The sequence below is a fragment of the Amaranthus tricolor genome, chromosome 10 (assembly GCF_026212465.1).
Source record: "Amaranthus tricolor cultivar Red isolate AtriRed21 chromosome 10, ASM2621246v1, whole genome shotgun sequence".
NCBI lineage: Eukaryota > Viridiplantae > Streptophyta > Magnoliopsida > Caryophyllales > Amaranthaceae > Amaranthus > Amaranthus tricolor.
Window position 1 is genome coordinate 8,413,812 of NC_080056.1, and position 16,725 is coordinate 8,430,536.

General features: G+C 33.3%; 3 protein-coding genes across 4 annotated transcripts; all 3 read right to left on the reverse strand.

The window, feature by feature from the left end:
* Positions 1 to 1,868: 1,868 nt before the first annotated feature.
* LOC130825238 (uncharacterized) lies at positions 1,869 to 8,107 on the reverse strand. Its single transcript, XM_057690364.1, has 2 exons — positions 2,457 to 8,107; positions 1,869 to 2,276 (listed from the first exon to the last, which is right to left on the reverse strand). The coding sequence occupies exons 1-2, from the start codon at positions 2,779 to 2,781 to the stop codon at positions 1,981 to 1,983; spliced, it is 621 nt and encodes a 206-aa protein (XP_057546347.1). The 5' UTR covers positions 2,782 to 8,107; the 3' UTR covers positions 1,869 to 1,980.
* A 485-nt stretch (positions 8,108 to 8,592) lies between these two features.
* Positions 8,593 to 9,213, reverse strand: LOC130825239 (60S ribosomal protein L39-like). 2 transcript variants are annotated; one of them, XM_057690365.1, is made up of 3 exons: positions 9,076 to 9,213; positions 8,892 to 8,995; positions 8,593 to 8,808 (listed from the first exon to the last, which is right to left on the reverse strand). In XM_057690365.1, exons 1-3 carry the CDS (start codon positions 9,076 to 9,078, stop codon positions 8,760 to 8,762), a joined length of 156 nt encoding a protein of 51 aa, XP_057546348.1. In that variant the 5' UTR covers positions 9,079 to 9,213; the 3' UTR covers positions 8,593 to 8,759. The 2 variants fall into 2 exon arrangements, with proteins under 2 accessions (XP_057546348.1, XP_057546349.1); XM_057690366.1 differs by having other exon boundaries at positions 8,892 to 8,983; positions 9,076 to 9,209.
* Positions 9,214 to 11,042: 1,829 nt separating this feature from the next.
* LOC130825240 (MLO-like protein 1) lies at positions 11,043 to 15,508 on the reverse strand. The gene is made up of 14 exons (XM_057690368.1): positions 15,233 to 15,508; positions 14,939 to 14,996; positions 14,636 to 14,847; positions 13,902 to 14,018; positions 13,172 to 13,229; positions 13,002 to 13,087; positions 12,786 to 12,860; positions 12,617 to 12,705; positions 12,489 to 12,538; positions 12,357 to 12,397; positions 11,756 to 11,965; positions 11,596 to 11,663; positions 11,459 to 11,519; positions 11,043 to 11,293 (listed from the first exon to the last, which is right to left on the reverse strand). The coding sequence occupies exons 1-14, from the start codon at positions 15,347 to 15,349 to the stop codon at positions 11,168 to 11,170; spliced, it is 1,368 nt and encodes a 455-aa protein (XP_057546351.1). The 5' UTR covers positions 15,350 to 15,508; the 3' UTR covers positions 11,043 to 11,167.
* Positions 15,509 to 16,725: the final 1,217 nt, after the last annotated feature.

The following is a 16,725-nucleotide window of genomic DNA, read 5'->3' on the forward strand; positions in this document are numbered from 1 at the left end:
AATTTTCATGGTATAACACGTAATGATAATAGGTATGATACGTGGGCGGCCTTATACATCAAGATTTCCATGGTAGACAATGTCTCAGGTTTGGCACAAAATTATGGATTCATAGACATGCTTTCTATTGCTGCATATTTGACGTTGTATCCAATGAAACAACGAAAGTGTGTCGGACTGACTTAAAGCACCTAACTTGACAAAATATAAATACGATATGTAGACGGCCTTATACATCAAGATTTCTATGTTTTAAAATCCATGATTTGATTTCCATACTCTTATTTGTTTTTATATTATACTCTTAAACCTCATAAATTTGTGTAAAGATCAAATATACAAATTTTAAAGAATATATCTACTTTAATTAGGTAAAAAGCTAAGAAGTTTAATTAAAATGCCCCATAATTTTAACTTATGATAATTAATCCCTATTCCCTAGTCAAGTTGAGGGACTATGACTATGTTTACAATTTGTACATAAATACATGATATATCCTTCTCTAGTGCTGTTGGAATGATGTGTGAAATACATGATACATCCTTCTCTAGTGCTGTTGGAATGATGTGTGGGATCCACTTTATTTAGATGCATGCGTTAATCTTGAATTAATATGACCCATCAATATTTTCACTAATTCTTATTATAAGACCCATGAATTAAAAATAATAATAAAAAAGTAAAAGATAAAAAATGACGCTTATAATTTCTTAAATTAAGCATATTATTTTGTAATTTACATAAGCTATTAAAGTTTAAATTCAATTAATTATTTTTTTTTAAGTATTCATAATTTCGACTGCTTGAATGAGCCCGTCTCATAATGTGACGGTCTCATATAAAATGCGCTCAATAAGGTAAAAGTTGATTAAAGCTTGGACCATTTTGATTTAGTTCTGATTGATCCAAAATATCAAGGGTTTTAAATTAAAATAGCATATTAAATAATTTGTCAAAGTATATTTGTTATAAGAGTTTGACCAATATATAAATTTTAAATTTCAAGACTTCAACAAGTAAATACCTTATTAACTTAAAATAAGTAACTACTAATCACAATACTCCCTTGAAACTGATGATGTAAAATTAAAAATGAATAATTTTTTTTTAAAATGAGTCAAAATATTTGGAATTTAACTAATTTTTTCAATGTTTAGGAATAGGGTCATTTTTCAGTTTCGACTCCTAAGTCAAAACTTTTTTATTATAACTATTGGGATATTCAATCAGAGATCAGATCAATTTTAGGTCGGATAAAAAATTGATAAGTCTACTGCTTTGTAGAGTGGTGTTGCATATTGCTATCATTTTATTAAAAATGTGGTTGATAGCAAATAGCAATTAGAAAACAACGATAATGTTTGAAAATTGGTTTATACGGTAGATAATGGTTCCATTGTGCCTAATGGAATCAAAAATGAAAATTGGTTTATTACTTGTATGTGCGTTGTAATAGGCTCAAATTCAATTCCTGTTGATATTTAAAATGATGTACGAGGTAAATTTGATAATATAGTGTGTTTATAAAGTATTTTGAACCTAAATATTCTACATGGAGAAAGAATGTTGGATAATTTACGGTATTAAGATAAGATTTCAGTGTTCCAAATATCACAAGTATGATGTTAAATTATACATACAATTGTTTGAACAAATTGAGCAATAAAAAACCATGTTAGAATGCAAAACAAGCAAAGGAGCTCGGTCAAGGGGCTATTGTGCGCTCGACCTAGTCAAACGGGCTGCATAGACCAGATTTTACAATTTTAAAATGTTGTAGCCACGGGCTATATCGAGTGGTTTCACTTGACCTAGTTAAACGAGTTTTTAAATGCGTATTTTCTTGATGAAATAATATGTTGGCTCATGTAAACAATACGTGAATTGAAGTTTGTACGTATTGGGACATTCATATTCAATGGGGTATCATTCTCTACAAACTGAAGATGATGGATACAACTTATAAGTTATAAGCTACATCAAAGATGAAAAGCTAAACAAACCAACCAACAGTAGAAGCAGAAAAGATAAATCCTTTCACTACTAGAACTCACATTGTTTGCATTCTCTACTACATGTAACATTGAAGTCACATTTTTTCTCTTCACATGAGTTGAATTACTACTTAGAGAGGAAGAATTCAATGGAATGCCGTCTGCCTGAGGAGTTGCCCAACTAGGAGGCTGCGGTACTAAGGCCGTTTGTTGTGCACCCCGAAATTCATTACTCGAAGTGTTAGGAGGAAGTGGGAGGGATATCGGCATTGTACCTAAATCTTCACCAAAAGGTTAAAAGATGAGTTTGCACACGTATATTGGGCTAGAAATGTGCATCTAGCCCGTGAGTTTGTGTCATATTGGTTTCTAACATCAAGTCAAGAAATCAATTCAATCAAAAGTTCAAGCTGATATACGCTACACATGAAAGTATTGAAAAAGACAAAATAATTATTTACCTCGGCACATTGTCAAAGGAGGGATCATGAGATAGCAACTTGACATGGACAAAGATAAAAGAGTGGTAAATTGCGGAGTATTAGTCGTTAATATAGTGCATAAACAGTGAAACCCAACTCGAACAGCTTGGTTAATAGCTCTGCAGCAAGGCTCGAAGAACACGTATTGTCCTTCTTGATTGAAGCATTTATCAAGCTGTAAGCCTTCAAAAGAGCAACCTGCTGGTCTTTGAGATTCAATTCTGACAGGAAAAACACACAAGATTAAGATTAAGATTGATGGTAAAGCTATTTTTAGGAACCTCATATTCCTTAAGCCTCCCATTGTGGACTATTTTTAGTAAGTTCATCTACCAGAACAAGGACTATATATGTATTTAGAGCGATTGGGGCCTGAGGGGTATCTTCTACTTGTTCATACGAATTTCATGATTCCGAAACAGCCCAATTTCTGTTGCTGTTTGTGTCACACGAATGGAAAACGAAGTCATGGAAAAGGGAAAGTTGCCAACTACAACTATATAAGGGATGTTTAAATGAATGACTTCTCAAAATCAAAGCATCATATGTATGAAATTATTTGTTAGCCATCCACTTTCATTCTACTCTTACATTAAATGTGTGAAACTTTTTCTTAACCAACATATCCTAGACTTTGTTGGAATATAATATGAACACAACTACAATATAAACAATTTGAATTTCCAAGGTAAAAAAACACAATAGACTTTTTAATATCTATATATACTCATCAACTAGAAATCATCCTAACAATAACCAAGCAGTTGAACTGAGGGTCGCGGTTCCTGGAGCAATTGATGTAGATGTTAAGGTCCTGGAGCCACTTATGCTTGAGACTCCAAGATATGTTTTATACTCTAACACGCCCCCTTACACGAAAGCTCTTTGGGGTAGAAGTGTAGATGCAACACATGTCCTCTTCATACACCGTGCTAATATTCCACTCGAAATAATGAGAGGTGGATGAGATTCAAACTTGTGACATCTTGTCAAATTGGCTCTGATACCATGTCATGGAACCAACTCACCAAAAGCTTGAGTTGATGGTTGAGGCTCCAAGATATGTTTTATACTCTAACAAAGGCGATGATTCCTCTATAGTAGATGGTGGATTCAGAGTTGTGTTAATGTCGGGTGACAGGGCTGCTGCTTCATCTGTCGGGATAGTTAGTACATGCTTCGCTGTTAATACTTGTTCTGATTTTCAACATGTATAATCTAATGTACTTGCTCAATGTTTGATTTACCCAAGGGACTGGAAGAGATGGAAGCAGGGGAGGCAGTTGGGCCGTAGGCAACAAATAGGTGCTAATAGTTGTAGCCCGAGTATATGTGTAGTGTAGGATGCAGTGACCTCTGATACCAAGTCAAGGAACGATCTTAGGCTTATAGTTGGGCCCATAATAGGTTATATACTCTATAAACAAGAAAAAGAAATCAAATCAAAAGGAAAACATAGCATTAGATCAAACACAATCACTTTTAGTTGGGTAAAATGAAATCAAACTACCCAAAATCATAAGTATACTCTAAGAATAGTGTTGATGATCGAGTAACATTTGCATTGAAATAGAAACTAGATTGATTAATGGTTACAAAATAGCTGTAGCACGGTTGATGGGAATGCGGAAAGGAACACCGCCAGGCCAGTTTGACAAAAACAGGCAGTGCCGTTGTTCATAAGAGACCTTAAGGAGCTGCAGCAATCTGATGTAGGAGATGTTTGGAATTTTATTATTGATGTTATCAATGGGACTACCATCTTTTTTATTCTCTTGAATTTTGTTGGACTGTTTTTTAGTGTATGTTTTGTGGCGTCAAACGATAAATAAGGCGATTTCGGTATAAGTCAAATTAGGTGTGGGTCTATGTCGAATCAATACTACATATAGTTAAATTTGGTTTCGAGTTGGATCAAGTTCATATTGTGTTTACATTGGTCCTGATTATTCAAGTTCGGGTCTAAGTCGATTATAGTCCTGATTAAATACAAAAAGGTTAGACTTTGGAATCACATTGGAGTTTGGTTATTTTGGGATCGGTTTACTTTTGTATTAGAATTATTGATAAAATTTAATCTTGAAAATTTTCCTCCTAGGTTTGCTTGATATAAATTTCGAGAAATTGTAGTGGCTTAAATATAAAGGTAAAGAATACTCTCAGTGTCCTCCATAAGGTAGGGCTTAGATGGGTTTTTTTATTTCTGAAAGATGCAAACAAATCATACCTATTCCTCTCAAGGAGGAAGTAAAGAAGATGCGCGCAGTCAAAAACCCTCCAGCTGATATTTGCATCTAACAGGGATCAAACCCCAAACCTTTTGCTCAACATGCTCTATCCACTAAGCCACAAGCGCTTATTGGTTCAAATATGAGGATGAATAATTGCATGTGAGGTTGATGGTAGATCATATTATGGTTCAAAAATCGTGTAGATATCACGTCTAGTCAAGTTGATGTTAGATAAATCAATAATGGGTAAAGTTGAACTTCGATCGATCAATTGCAGCTCGTGGCTTGTGTAGATATTAGGTCGAGTCATTGTTAGTCAAGCTGAAGCTAAACATATTAATTATGGGTCAAGTTGATATTAAATCAGATTAATTGCGAATCTCGGCTTATTTGAATTAACTTATGTCCGAATTCAGGTCAACTATAGTCGAATGTGTGCCATGTTCAGTTAATCATATTTTTGCTTTAATCTTGAATGTGAGTCATTCTTGAGCCGATTAGCTCAAAGTATCTAGGTATAATTTGGATCACAATTCAAAAAAATATCGAATTCAAGCAAATTAGTCACAACTTCTAGGACAAACCTACAAATTGAATGCAGATCGATGTTGGGTGATATACAAGTTGGTGTATTTTCTATAGCCTTACAAACAAGCAGTCTTCCGGTCAAGTTAAGTCTTTTATTTTGTTGGTAATATTCCGTTTGTCCTGTGAAATTTATTTTTAATTTATTCCACTAAATTTGCACAATTTTTATTTTTGATCATCACCCACATTATTTCTTTTATTTTTATTTATATATTTAACTTATTTTTTCATGTTATTCATACATTTCCTCCCACTGCCTATAATATTTAGGTTTATCTCATTTTTCTTAATTTTCCCATTATGAAAGCTAGACCAAAACAATAACTTGGAAAATGAGAGCATATTAGAAGAAATCACCATAAATATTTCTTTACAAACTCCATTGAGTCAATAGCAACATCTTGTAAGACACGTACAAATATGCATGTGTCACTTTTGATTGAAAAATTATCTACTTATGGGTTTGTTCTCTTTAAATTAAATGATACATGAAATGAATATACATAAGATCAAATTATTTAATCTGATATAATTCAAATATATTTCTATCTTTTTGTGTAATCTAATATAACAATGTGTTTAATATCGGTCAAATCTAATCGAGTCCGATATAATTGTAATATATATACGTAAACTCTAGGAATTATAAACTTGGCCTGGTGCATTTATAGTTCTTAAAATAGATGCACTAAATCTAAGTCTATAATAAGGTACTTGTTCCATACAAACTCCATTACACTGTCAATGTCATAGTTGACATCTACATTATTTTGCATCACTCTGTAGTCATAGATTTTCATATTATACCTATTAAAACAGTTCGTTTAAATGATTGGATTATTGTTTAGATTTGTTTTAGGCTTGGCCGTGCGAGAATAATTTCAATTTAATTTTTAAAAAATCATTATAACTTGTACTTTAGAGAAATAAATATATATTTATTTTTCTTATAAAAATAGAAAAATATACAATTTATAAAGGAAAAAATACCTAGAATAATCCAACATTTTCATGATTTTCCTACAACAATCTCAACTATTAATTAACCATGAATAATCCCAACTTTAGAAGGTATTTTCCTAGAGTAAACCTGGTAACCCGATGACTTATATATAGCAAGTTTTATTATTTTTTAAAAAAAGATAAACTAAAATAAAATGCGAAAAAATGTGAAAAAAATTCTGATTTTTTTAAATATTCAGAATTTTTTATATGAATTTTAAATTTTTTTCTCTAATTTTACATTAATTTTCAATTTATTTATTTTTGGTGAAATACCTACTATAGCGGGGTTTTCGGATTACCTAATCTTACTCTAGACAAATACCCCCTAAAGTTGAAATTATTCATGATTAATTAATAGGTGAAAAAATCATGAAAATATTATATTATTTTAAGTAATGTTTCCATTTATAAACCTTCATCCAAAACAGTAACTTGAAGTAGAATTTACTAAAAATATAATGAAGCTTAGTGCAAAAGTGACGACTTAGAAGTAAAAAGTTGAAATAATCAAATTTAAGTTACGGTCAAATTTAATCCACATATTCCAATTTTCAAAGCTTGTCAAAATTTTCAAGTTATTATTCATTAATTTTTTTAGGTGGAATCAAAATTTGACAGATTATCAAGTTTTGAAAACATTTCATACGTAACTTTTCACGATTGACATTGGACAAACATGAACAAATTAATGCGACTGTTCATTAGACTGTTCTTATTAGTAGGCTTTTAGGCCATCATCCTTGTTTTTGGATAGTCGTTGGAACTAGTATTATCATTAATTAATAGAACTGCTAAAGATTAAGTCATATAAATCAGACTTAGGTTCATTTACCATGTTTCATGCTCTATAGAATAGTGATGAGATTACATTTGAAAAAAGGTTTTAGAGATCAAACTCTAAAATTCTGAAAAAATCTCTAAATAGGGTAGTCCAAAAAAACCTTGCAATTCTCCAAAAACATTGTTTGAACCTTCATTCTTATTTTAACAAACTTATCTAACTTACTAACTACCAAGTGTCAAGCAGTAATTTTTGTTGCCTTAATAGATATTCTCAAGAGGAAATAAGCTCAACATTAACATCCAAGAAAAAACCAAAAACAACAAAAAAGCCAACGGCAATGCAACAAGACGATTGCAACCGTTAAAATGATTGTTATCAAAGTGTTGTTTTTCATTTAAGTTTACAATGTTGCCTTAATATGTGGTTTTACATTCTTACGATCTCAGCAAATTATATCAATTTGAAGGACGTTACTGAAAATTTCTACTCCTATGGGCTACCATGGTTGACATGGTACATGCACCTTTAGATTGAAATTATTGAAATTATTGGATGTGTGCCTCATTCTTGCTTTGTTCTATAGCCGCAAATATAATCCCTAATTTGAACCCTAAATTCCTGTAAAATCACCTCCATAATCCCTAATTCCTAATTTGCATTTCATCTTGAATCCCCCCAACTCTTGTAGAATCACACACCAAAAGAAATCAAATTTCACCAATCACCACAATAATCATCCTTGCGCTTTATACCCGCAACAATTTTCGATAATCCCTAATTTGAACCGCAACTTCCCCTAGAAAAATCACCTCCATAATGCCTGATTTGCATTTCATCTTAAATCCCCAAATATTGCATTTCAATATCACTTGCCAAAAAAGAATCAAATTTCACCCCAATAATCTAAGCAGAATCAAATTGCTTTTCTACTAAGCAATGTAACATGATTCGCAAGTTAATTTGCTTTTCAGATTCGCAATTTGCTCAAAATGACCATAAAATAGTCCAAAATCGACCATAATTTGCTTTTTTTGATTTGCAATTCGCGAGGTGATTAGTGCTACTAAGTTATTTATACACCAGAGCACTGACATTCTAGGTTGAATCCATGATAAATTGCAGTTAGGTCCTAGTAACATAGGTTCTACTACACTAGTTTGCAGATAAAATGAGGGTCTGTATCCATGAAATGCTCTAGGTGGTATCCCATACCACCTAACATAGGTTTTGCAGAAGGTCTGACTATTCATCAAACTACAAGCAAAAGCTATCACAAACAGAATAATCCAAAGTTCCAAAAAATAAGCATTGTGAAAGAAACTGAACAACACCTCATGGTAGCAATACCATGAGTGCCAACTTAGACAATAAATGAGATTTTCATTCCAAAAGACTGCATTCCACAGATATGCAAGATTTAATGATAATTGAAGACGCATTTAGAGCAAACATGGAACGGTTTAAAGATTTCATATAAAAGTATCGAGGAAACAGAGCAAAGCAATAGTATAAAAACAGTTTTGCTTATAGATAAACAGTCAAAATAATGTATCACCACCAAAATTGCTATTGTTAAATCAAAAAAATATGAAACCTCATTCCAATCTAAAACTGCAAAAATAATTGCATAAATAAGAGTGAAATATATTGTGTATGATGATGATGACAAGCACCTCAAAAGCCAAGCTTGGTACGACGCCAATGCCTGCGTTTTGCATTGTACCTGACAAAATTCAAAGCGACAAAAACGTCAGATGTATAATCAAGAAATTTGAATTATGAAAAATAACAAAGAAATGAATAGACCTGATGGTGTTGTCAGTGCGCATGCGAATCCAATAAGGAATGGGGCGATTCTGCCTCATCTTCTTCGCAAGCTTCTTCTTAATCTTGAAAGTCTTGTGTGAAGGCTGCCATTAAATCAGTAGAAGATTCATGCATATAGTAAGAGGATTAAATGAAGAAAGAAAGAAAGAAGCCATGGAATTACCATGATTGCAGGTCGAAGATCCGCCGCTGATGAGTTCGAGGGTGTGAGGAAGTCGAATTTGAGGGATGATAAGTAACCCTAATGAAAAGTTAGTTATTTTAAATTATGGTTTTATTCCTAAACTTTCTGGGAATGTGGGTAAATAATGGAACAATTCGTCATGTATAAATTGTTGGACATATATAATTAATTTATTTTTTTAATTAATTATTTTTGAAGTTCTTTAAAATTTGAGCAAAATAAGCAAATTTATTAAAAAAAATTTCATAAACATTGAAAAATGAAAACTTAATTCTTAAAATAACCACAAAATTCCAAAAGTTGTGGTTTAGTTCTATTCGTTGTTACTAACAACGAACAAAGTTTACGGTCAATAAAAGCCAAAGATTTTGTTTGCTGTTAATAACATCGAACAAAGATGTTGGTCCATAAGACTTCGTAAGTGGGAACAATGATGTTTGACTTTTTTTACCAGCATTTTTGTTCACTGTTATTAACAATGAACTGATGTGTTTTATAAATTGTTTCAAAATCATTTTAATTCATTTCGCCAAGGTCAAACCTTTATTCATTGTTACTAATGGCGAATAAAGGTTTGACCCTGTTTGACCAGGGCTTCCTTTGTTCGTTGTTAATAATAATGAACAAAATGCTTGACTTTTATTGATCAGTTCTCCTTTGTTCGTTGTTAGTAACATCGAATAGACCCACCCAAACCACAGCTTCGGAAATTGCGTGTTTATTTTGGGAATTAAGTTTTCCTCATGCCTAGTTTATGAATTTTTTAAATAAATTTCGTTATTTTGTTCAAATTTTCGAAGTTATAAGTGATTACTTTAACGCACTAAATGTACATGAATCAACCCAATAGAGAAGATCTCACCATGAGATCGTATCATTTAAGAATTTTGGAGAATTGCAATATTTCATTCTTTAATTTTTTTTTTAATGTTTTTATCTAGTACAAATTTGGTACATAATACAACTTAGTCTGAACTTATTCTAAGCAGACTTGATCCAAGAAAAGTAATCTGATTCGAATGTGAGAAGTGTGAATTTGAATTTCATTATATACTCCGACATCGAGTTAGAGTCGAATTTCTAATCAAATGCCACATTTTTAACTTGACTCCGACTCCGACTCCGACTCCATCTCTAACTTGTTCAAATATTTATCTTTCTAGGTTGTTTCTAACAAATTTTGTGTTTTTATTTTTTAAGGATTAATATAAACATATTAATGTGTCTAATTTACATATTTATCATTTGTGTTAGAGACTTAGAGTTATTGGATTATATATAGAAGGATTCTCTTGAGGCTTCATCATTGTTTAAATTATTTAACTCATTAGATAGACATATTGTTGTGAATTTATTTTAGGTCATCAAGTAAAATTTGGGTGAATTATAGTATATTTGAGTTTTATGTTGAATTAATCGAACTATATATACTTGTTTAGTACAATTCGGGAGAATCATAGTTCATTCGAATAATATTATTTTTATGAATTTACATACCATTAAGAAAAATTGATTTTCTCATATAAAAATGTCATAATCCAATTTCATTGATCTGACTCATAGTCATTTCTAAACTCTCTTTTCAATTTTTCTCAATTCTCATCCTTTGTAAAACTGTATGAGAATCAATTTGTTCTATTTTGTTCCACACTAGGATGCAAATATCATCATGATACCAATACAAAACATACTTTTTCCGTTTTACATGTCACTGATAGTGACACAGTTGCAAGTATTTCAGAATGAAACTCTGATAAACATGAGTATGATATGAAACTCAATTCTTACAGCTAGTACATATAAACATAGTAGTATATGATAAACATGTAACTGAAATTTGGTACTTGTTGCACAATTAACATGTAAGATAAACTCAAGAACAAATAATTACAAAGTACAAATATACAAAGTATATGATAAACCTGAGACCAAATTCTTTGCTTTCCTACAAACAGATTTGATGCACAAAATGTATAGGGACTTGTTATAAATAAGCAGCCTTCGGCTAGTTTGCTACTTTGCTTCATCGCGCATGTCTGTGTGTGTGTTTGTGTCATGAATTCCGCGGTCCTCACTGTTGATTTGCCATCTCGACTGATGCTACGCCATTTGGGTCCCCTGAAATTCTTTCTGTGACGCGGCTGCTAGACCCATAGCCATATTGTGTCATTGCCTCCTCATTGTACGAACTTCCCATCTTCAACAAAAACGATTTAGTTTTAGTTCGTAATTCATACCTTATGATATGTTCTAATGATAACAAGGGGAATGATCAGTGAAACATAATTCATTAGTTAGTTCGCCTTTTGGATTCGCAATTCATGGCTCAAAAATAGGCTAAAACTGAGCATGATCAACTCACTTGTGTGACAATTGCATAGAGTGGTAGAGTACTGTAGCTGCAAATAGTTTGAACAACAACCCTTCAAGGAAATGAAAGACAAGATTTAGAAGCCTAAAGTTAATTGAATTTATTTAGTTAATTTCGAGTTATATTACATGACAATAATCCTTGCATAGACATATTTTGCTGCACCCATGACACACGACTTATAACCAAACTTTAACTGTTACGGATCAAGACCCAAAACCGTGTCAGTTTTTATAAGCCGAAAATTGTAGTTCTAGGATATGTAGTATAAGGGTTGAAGAGTCTAACCAGTGTCCAAAAAAATACTGCAAACCCAAATGAGTTCAGAAATAGGATGAAATGGATCAAATAGAGGACATATTTTGGTTGACTGAACCAAAAGTGATCATCTGATGGTTGGATTCTTACATCCCCAACAATCACTGAATGTCTTTGTGCTACATAGATAGCCAACTCCGTGATAACTTGTTCCAGTTTGGTGCCAACAATAAGTAGAAGCTGTAACATAACTCGGAATATCATTGTTTGAAACAATAAGTCGATGTCAAGGTAACAACTCAACCAAAAGCTTAAGCTTATGGTTGAAGCCCCAAAATACTTTAACACGCCCCCTTACATGAAAGCCCTTTGGGCTAGAAGTGTGGATGCAGTACATGCTCTTTTCATACCTGACGCTTAATATTCCACTTTTAATGAGGGGTGGTTGAGATTCGAAAACGTGATCTCTTGTCATGTTGGCTTATGATATTATGTCAAAGAACCAACTCAACCAAAAGCTAAAGCATATGGTTAAGGCCCAAGATATGTTATATACTCTAACAGTTGATTATCAGATCTATATTTGGAATCGCAAGTATGAATTGATGTTTGTAATCTTCTTGGTACTTACAATCAGAGGGATGAATGATATCCAAAAGTATATGTTCCAATCTGCACAAGAGATATGCATTAGATAAAAACATAGGGTCAATTAGAGATATGTGTGCCTGCGTGCGTGCGTGTGTGGATTCTAAGAATGTACCTGCAACATTGAGTGTCAAAGAAATAACCACAAATAGCCAATGGAACCAACTGTAACAAAAGAGGCAGATGTCACTACGTTAGATTACATAGGATTGAGGTCGAATCAAGCATATCGAATGTGATTACCCAATTGAGACAACACGCTTAAAATCAGCTTCATAAGCATACACCATGTATTTGTGAAAGTTAAACCTCTGATTCCCGTTACAATGTGTCTGCAGGAATGAAAAAACATCTCAGTTTCACAAATCACAACGAGCAGATAATTCTGCTCTTACGACTTCATCAAACGTACCAACGTGAATCCCATTCTCATTGCTGTGTAATCCGCTTTTGTTAATATCCCAGCTAGGTGCTTGAAGAACGAAATCTGAAGCAACAACATTAGTGTAGGATGCGAGAAAAAATGGCACATGGTTAAGGCCAAATAAGGAGATCGGATGGTCATGGCAGGGGTAGTGCCAGTACAGATCTCATTGAACTCGAATATAATACACTTACACTTACTCACCACATAGGTTCGTTTGTTAGCATCAACCCCTTCAAATCGATCCTTAAAAAACGTAAGGCTTCTGATATGTATGACTCTGTCGTTGTCTGTATACATATCGAAATTTATAAAATTAGTAATTGTTTGCATGAGTAGAATAGTGTTAGTATAAAAGGGTTGCAAAGGATTACTAGTATCAGCATAATTCTGCTTTCTAATGTCTTCCTCCCACTTCCACCACTGCCTTATCTACAATTTGTGAATTGTGACACAAGTATGCTGTCAGTGTCAGGAGCTGTAACATATAGTACTTCCTCTGTTTCTTAATACTTGCAGCTTTTTGCTTTTGAACTACTTGTAAACTAACTTTCATTTAGGGTGTTTGGCAAAATAGCTTATTAGGAAATTTTAGCTTATTTTGATACAAATAGAGTGTGGAGTGGTTAAACCAGCTAATACTAGTGTTTGGTAAACTAGCTGGTTCGAACAGCTTATGTGTTTGAACAAGTTGCTCATAACAGCGGGTTAAAATCAGCTTGTCAAACGAGCTAATAAAATCAACTGGTCAAATCAGTCACTGTAATCAACTGTCAACCGTTTTACTTCATAGTAAGTTATATGAATGTGATCATGTTATGTAGAAGTATTATTCATTGTGCTATGAAGTATGACTAATTCATCTCTAATACATCTCTGTTTCACTCATTTTGCATCATTTTGGACCATTATGTAAGAGCTTTTTCACCCTAATAATGCAAAATGAGTAGGACAGAGGAGTATATTTTCACAAAACAACTTTTAAAATCTTGTCACAACATATGATTTTTCATTATATTGGTTATAATTCTCAAAGTTTGAACATGAAAGCCAAAGTGCAAGTTGTTTATAGAGCTCCCATAGTTGTGTTATAGAAGAAATTACCTTGACTTTTCCCAGAAGGACTGTCACTGTACAGCTCACTGCATGAACAATTGCTAAGATAAACACAAGGTAATGGAGATCATGGATTACACCAATTGATACAAAAGGAACCTTTCCCTGTACAGCCACAAGAGTGAATAATAATCATTTTAAGTATGTTGGACTGCCCGCGTTCTTATTTTGTGTGGATTTTTTTATTCAACGGCAGGCTAGAGAATTTCTATCAGTAAGGGGAAATGGGAGTTAGTTCGTCGTGCATGTGGTGAGAATCAAACTATTAGGCTAACCCGTAATTTTGTTTTGAAGATATGTTTTAAGCAAAGGCACCATTGTTTCAAGTTTTCCATTTATTTTATTTGCACATCATGATGTTGGGATTTCTTACTAATGTTTTATACAACGATTGTTAGCTAGGCATTTTTCAAATACTGTCAAGGAATCAACTCAACCAAAAGTTAAAGCTGATAGTTGAGGCCTCAAGATTATGTTATATACTCTAACACGCCTTCTCACACGAGAGCCCTGTGGGCTAGAAATGTGGATGGAGCACATATCTTTCTCATACTTTAACACTGAATATTCCACTTTATATGAGGAGTAGTTAAGATTTGAACCTGTGACCTCTTATCACACTGGTTCTGATACCAAGTCAAGAAATCAACTCAATCAAAAGCATAAGCTAATGGTTGAAGCCCCAAAATATGTTACATACTTTAACAAACACCAAATTATACCTTCGGACAAGAGGTGGAAACTTCCTCCGCTAACAGTCGACGACCACCATTGTAAAATAGAGAGCCTTGTAAATGGGAGGTAACCTTACTGGTTGACTTGTGATCATTACAAGGCGTCCATTCATTAGCCAACTTTTCTGGTATGCACTTACTTGCAATATTATCTTGGAAAACAGCAAGAAACAAAGATATAAAACCCAACAGCATCAACTCTGCACACAAAGTATAATCTCAGAGACTATATATGAGAATTAAGTGAAGAAAAACAAGACATAAAACAGCAATGCTTAGTAATCTGATCACCTTCTTTGATCTTTTGTAAGGCTTCATAAAGAGGTTTCTTTTCCTTGCTTTTCAATCTCTGCAGTCATCATTTGTGTTAAATTGAGCTGGACTTATCGTCAATGCCAGCATATAATCAGGGAAACACGAGGTGCACACAATTTATAATTCAAGAAGATACCATCTCAAAACCATATAACAATACAAGAAAGGATTTCAATGACTTATAAAATGTGCACGCCATTTTTAATTCATTGATATGGAATAAACCATCCCAACATGCAGTATAATAGATCGGGATTTGGGGAGACTTGCCTGACCCACGAAACTGAGAAGCTTCTCAACAACCCAAGAAATGGCAACCATAAGAAACACTACTGCTCCTATAACCCATGATGGTGTAGACCCGTACTCTAACTCGCCTCCTGCCATTTTCTCAAAAACCTTCTTGTATTACTCATTTCTAATCGCCCCAGCGATAATCCTTTTATATATATCTATGTCCGAGACATGTCAATGTTTCGACTGATCCAAAACATTGGATCATTAGCTAGCTTGAGAAGACTTAAGAATTGGTCTTAAAGTTTTCTAAGTCAATGCCTATACATGGCTTGCAACATGATATAGTTTATACATGGTTGGCTATATATTTATAGTGCCCCAACAATTTGCTGTCTACATCATTAGTATGAACATGATGTAGTTTATACATGGTTGGTTATATATTTATAGTATCCCAACAATTTGCTATCTACATCATTAGTATGAACTTCCTATGTTATGTACTGAGTTTTCCCATCTTACGCACATGTGTATGCTGTCCAGTTACACACTCAGCATGTATGTACATAGAAATGGTCTGAAAAAAACATGAAATTAGAATTCCTGTTAAGTTTGATGCTCCCAACCACCAAATTTGTTATTTTATTGTTTTTCCTCCCTTTGTTATTTCTCTTCTTTTAAGTTTTTGATTTTGTCTTGATTTTGAGGCGCCTCACACCCAAGAAATAGAGCATTCATCATCCTTCGAAATATAAATAAGGTTTTGGGTAACAAAAACTCGTGTTTATATTTCTAGCTTCTACAAATATGGTCATGACTTTTATTAATTGAGTTTGTTAAAAGCAAGTACCAATAATCTTAATCATGACGTTAACTTTAAACATATAATCGAACATGCTTTGTCTTAACTTTAGAGAGGGTCGATAAAAATGTGTCGAATATGGGTGGTTTAAGGTTTGGAACGGTTGATGAGAGTTGCTTGATCAAAGCAGCAAATAAAGAAGCAGAACAGTGAGTGGCTCGACCAACCGCTCGATCGAGTGAAGTATTGTTCGACCGATCGAGCGGTGTTGGCTCGGTTGAGCAAGGTGTGCAGAACAAGTTAGTAGCTTCTCTGAAAGCTCGCTCGACCGAACGAGGTGGTGACTCGGGTCGAACGGAAGTTCAGCAGACTACTTTGGATTCTGTTTTGGTCAAAATTTGTAATGTCTATGCAATAATGTGGTGCATTACTTCTATTGTTTATTGTAATGTTTATTGTCATAGTTAATTAGATGTTAATTGAGATGTTACATGTATATTTATGGTGATTTATGATGGAATACTAAGAGTGATGAATATCTTGGCTATAAATAGGATTCATCACTCATAGTAACATTAACCAAAAACACACATATTGTTGACAGAGGGCTATTGCATTGTTAGAAACTTGAGAGTGTTCTTACTTTGCTTTAGTATTTGTGATCTTAAGAGATTGTTCTCAAGATAAGGGTGGTTTATTATACTTGTAATTGTTGAATTCATTA

Excerpts from the sequence above, each read along its gene's own strand:
- LOC130825238 (XM_057690364.1), bottom strand. The coding sequence starts at position 2,781 with ATGGGAGGCTTAAGGAATATGAGGTTCCTAAAAATAGCTTTACCATCA. Across the intron at positions 2,277-2,456 it reads TCCTTTGACAATGTGCCGAG|ATTTAGGTACAATGCCGATA; the intron begins GTAAATAATTAT and ends CTTTTGGTGAAG.
- LOC130825239 (XM_057690365.1), bottom strand. Across the intron at positions 8,809-8,891 it reads CGCACTGACAACACCATCAG|GTACAATGCAAAACGCAGGC; the intron begins GTCTATTCATTT and ends GAATTTTGTCAG.
- LOC130825240 (XM_057690368.1), bottom strand. The coding sequence starts at position 15,349 with ATGGCAGGAGGCGAGTTAGAGTACGGGTCTACACCATCATGGGTTATA. Across the intron at positions 12,861-13,001 it reads CTAACAAACGAACCTATGTG|ATTTCGTTCTTCAAGCACCT; the intron begins GTGAGTAAGTGT and ends TTGTTGCTTCAG. Across the intron at positions 11,966-12,356 it reads TATCATTCATCCCTCTGATT|CTTCTACTTATTGTTGGCAC; the intron begins GTAAGTACCAAG and ends GTTATGTTACAG.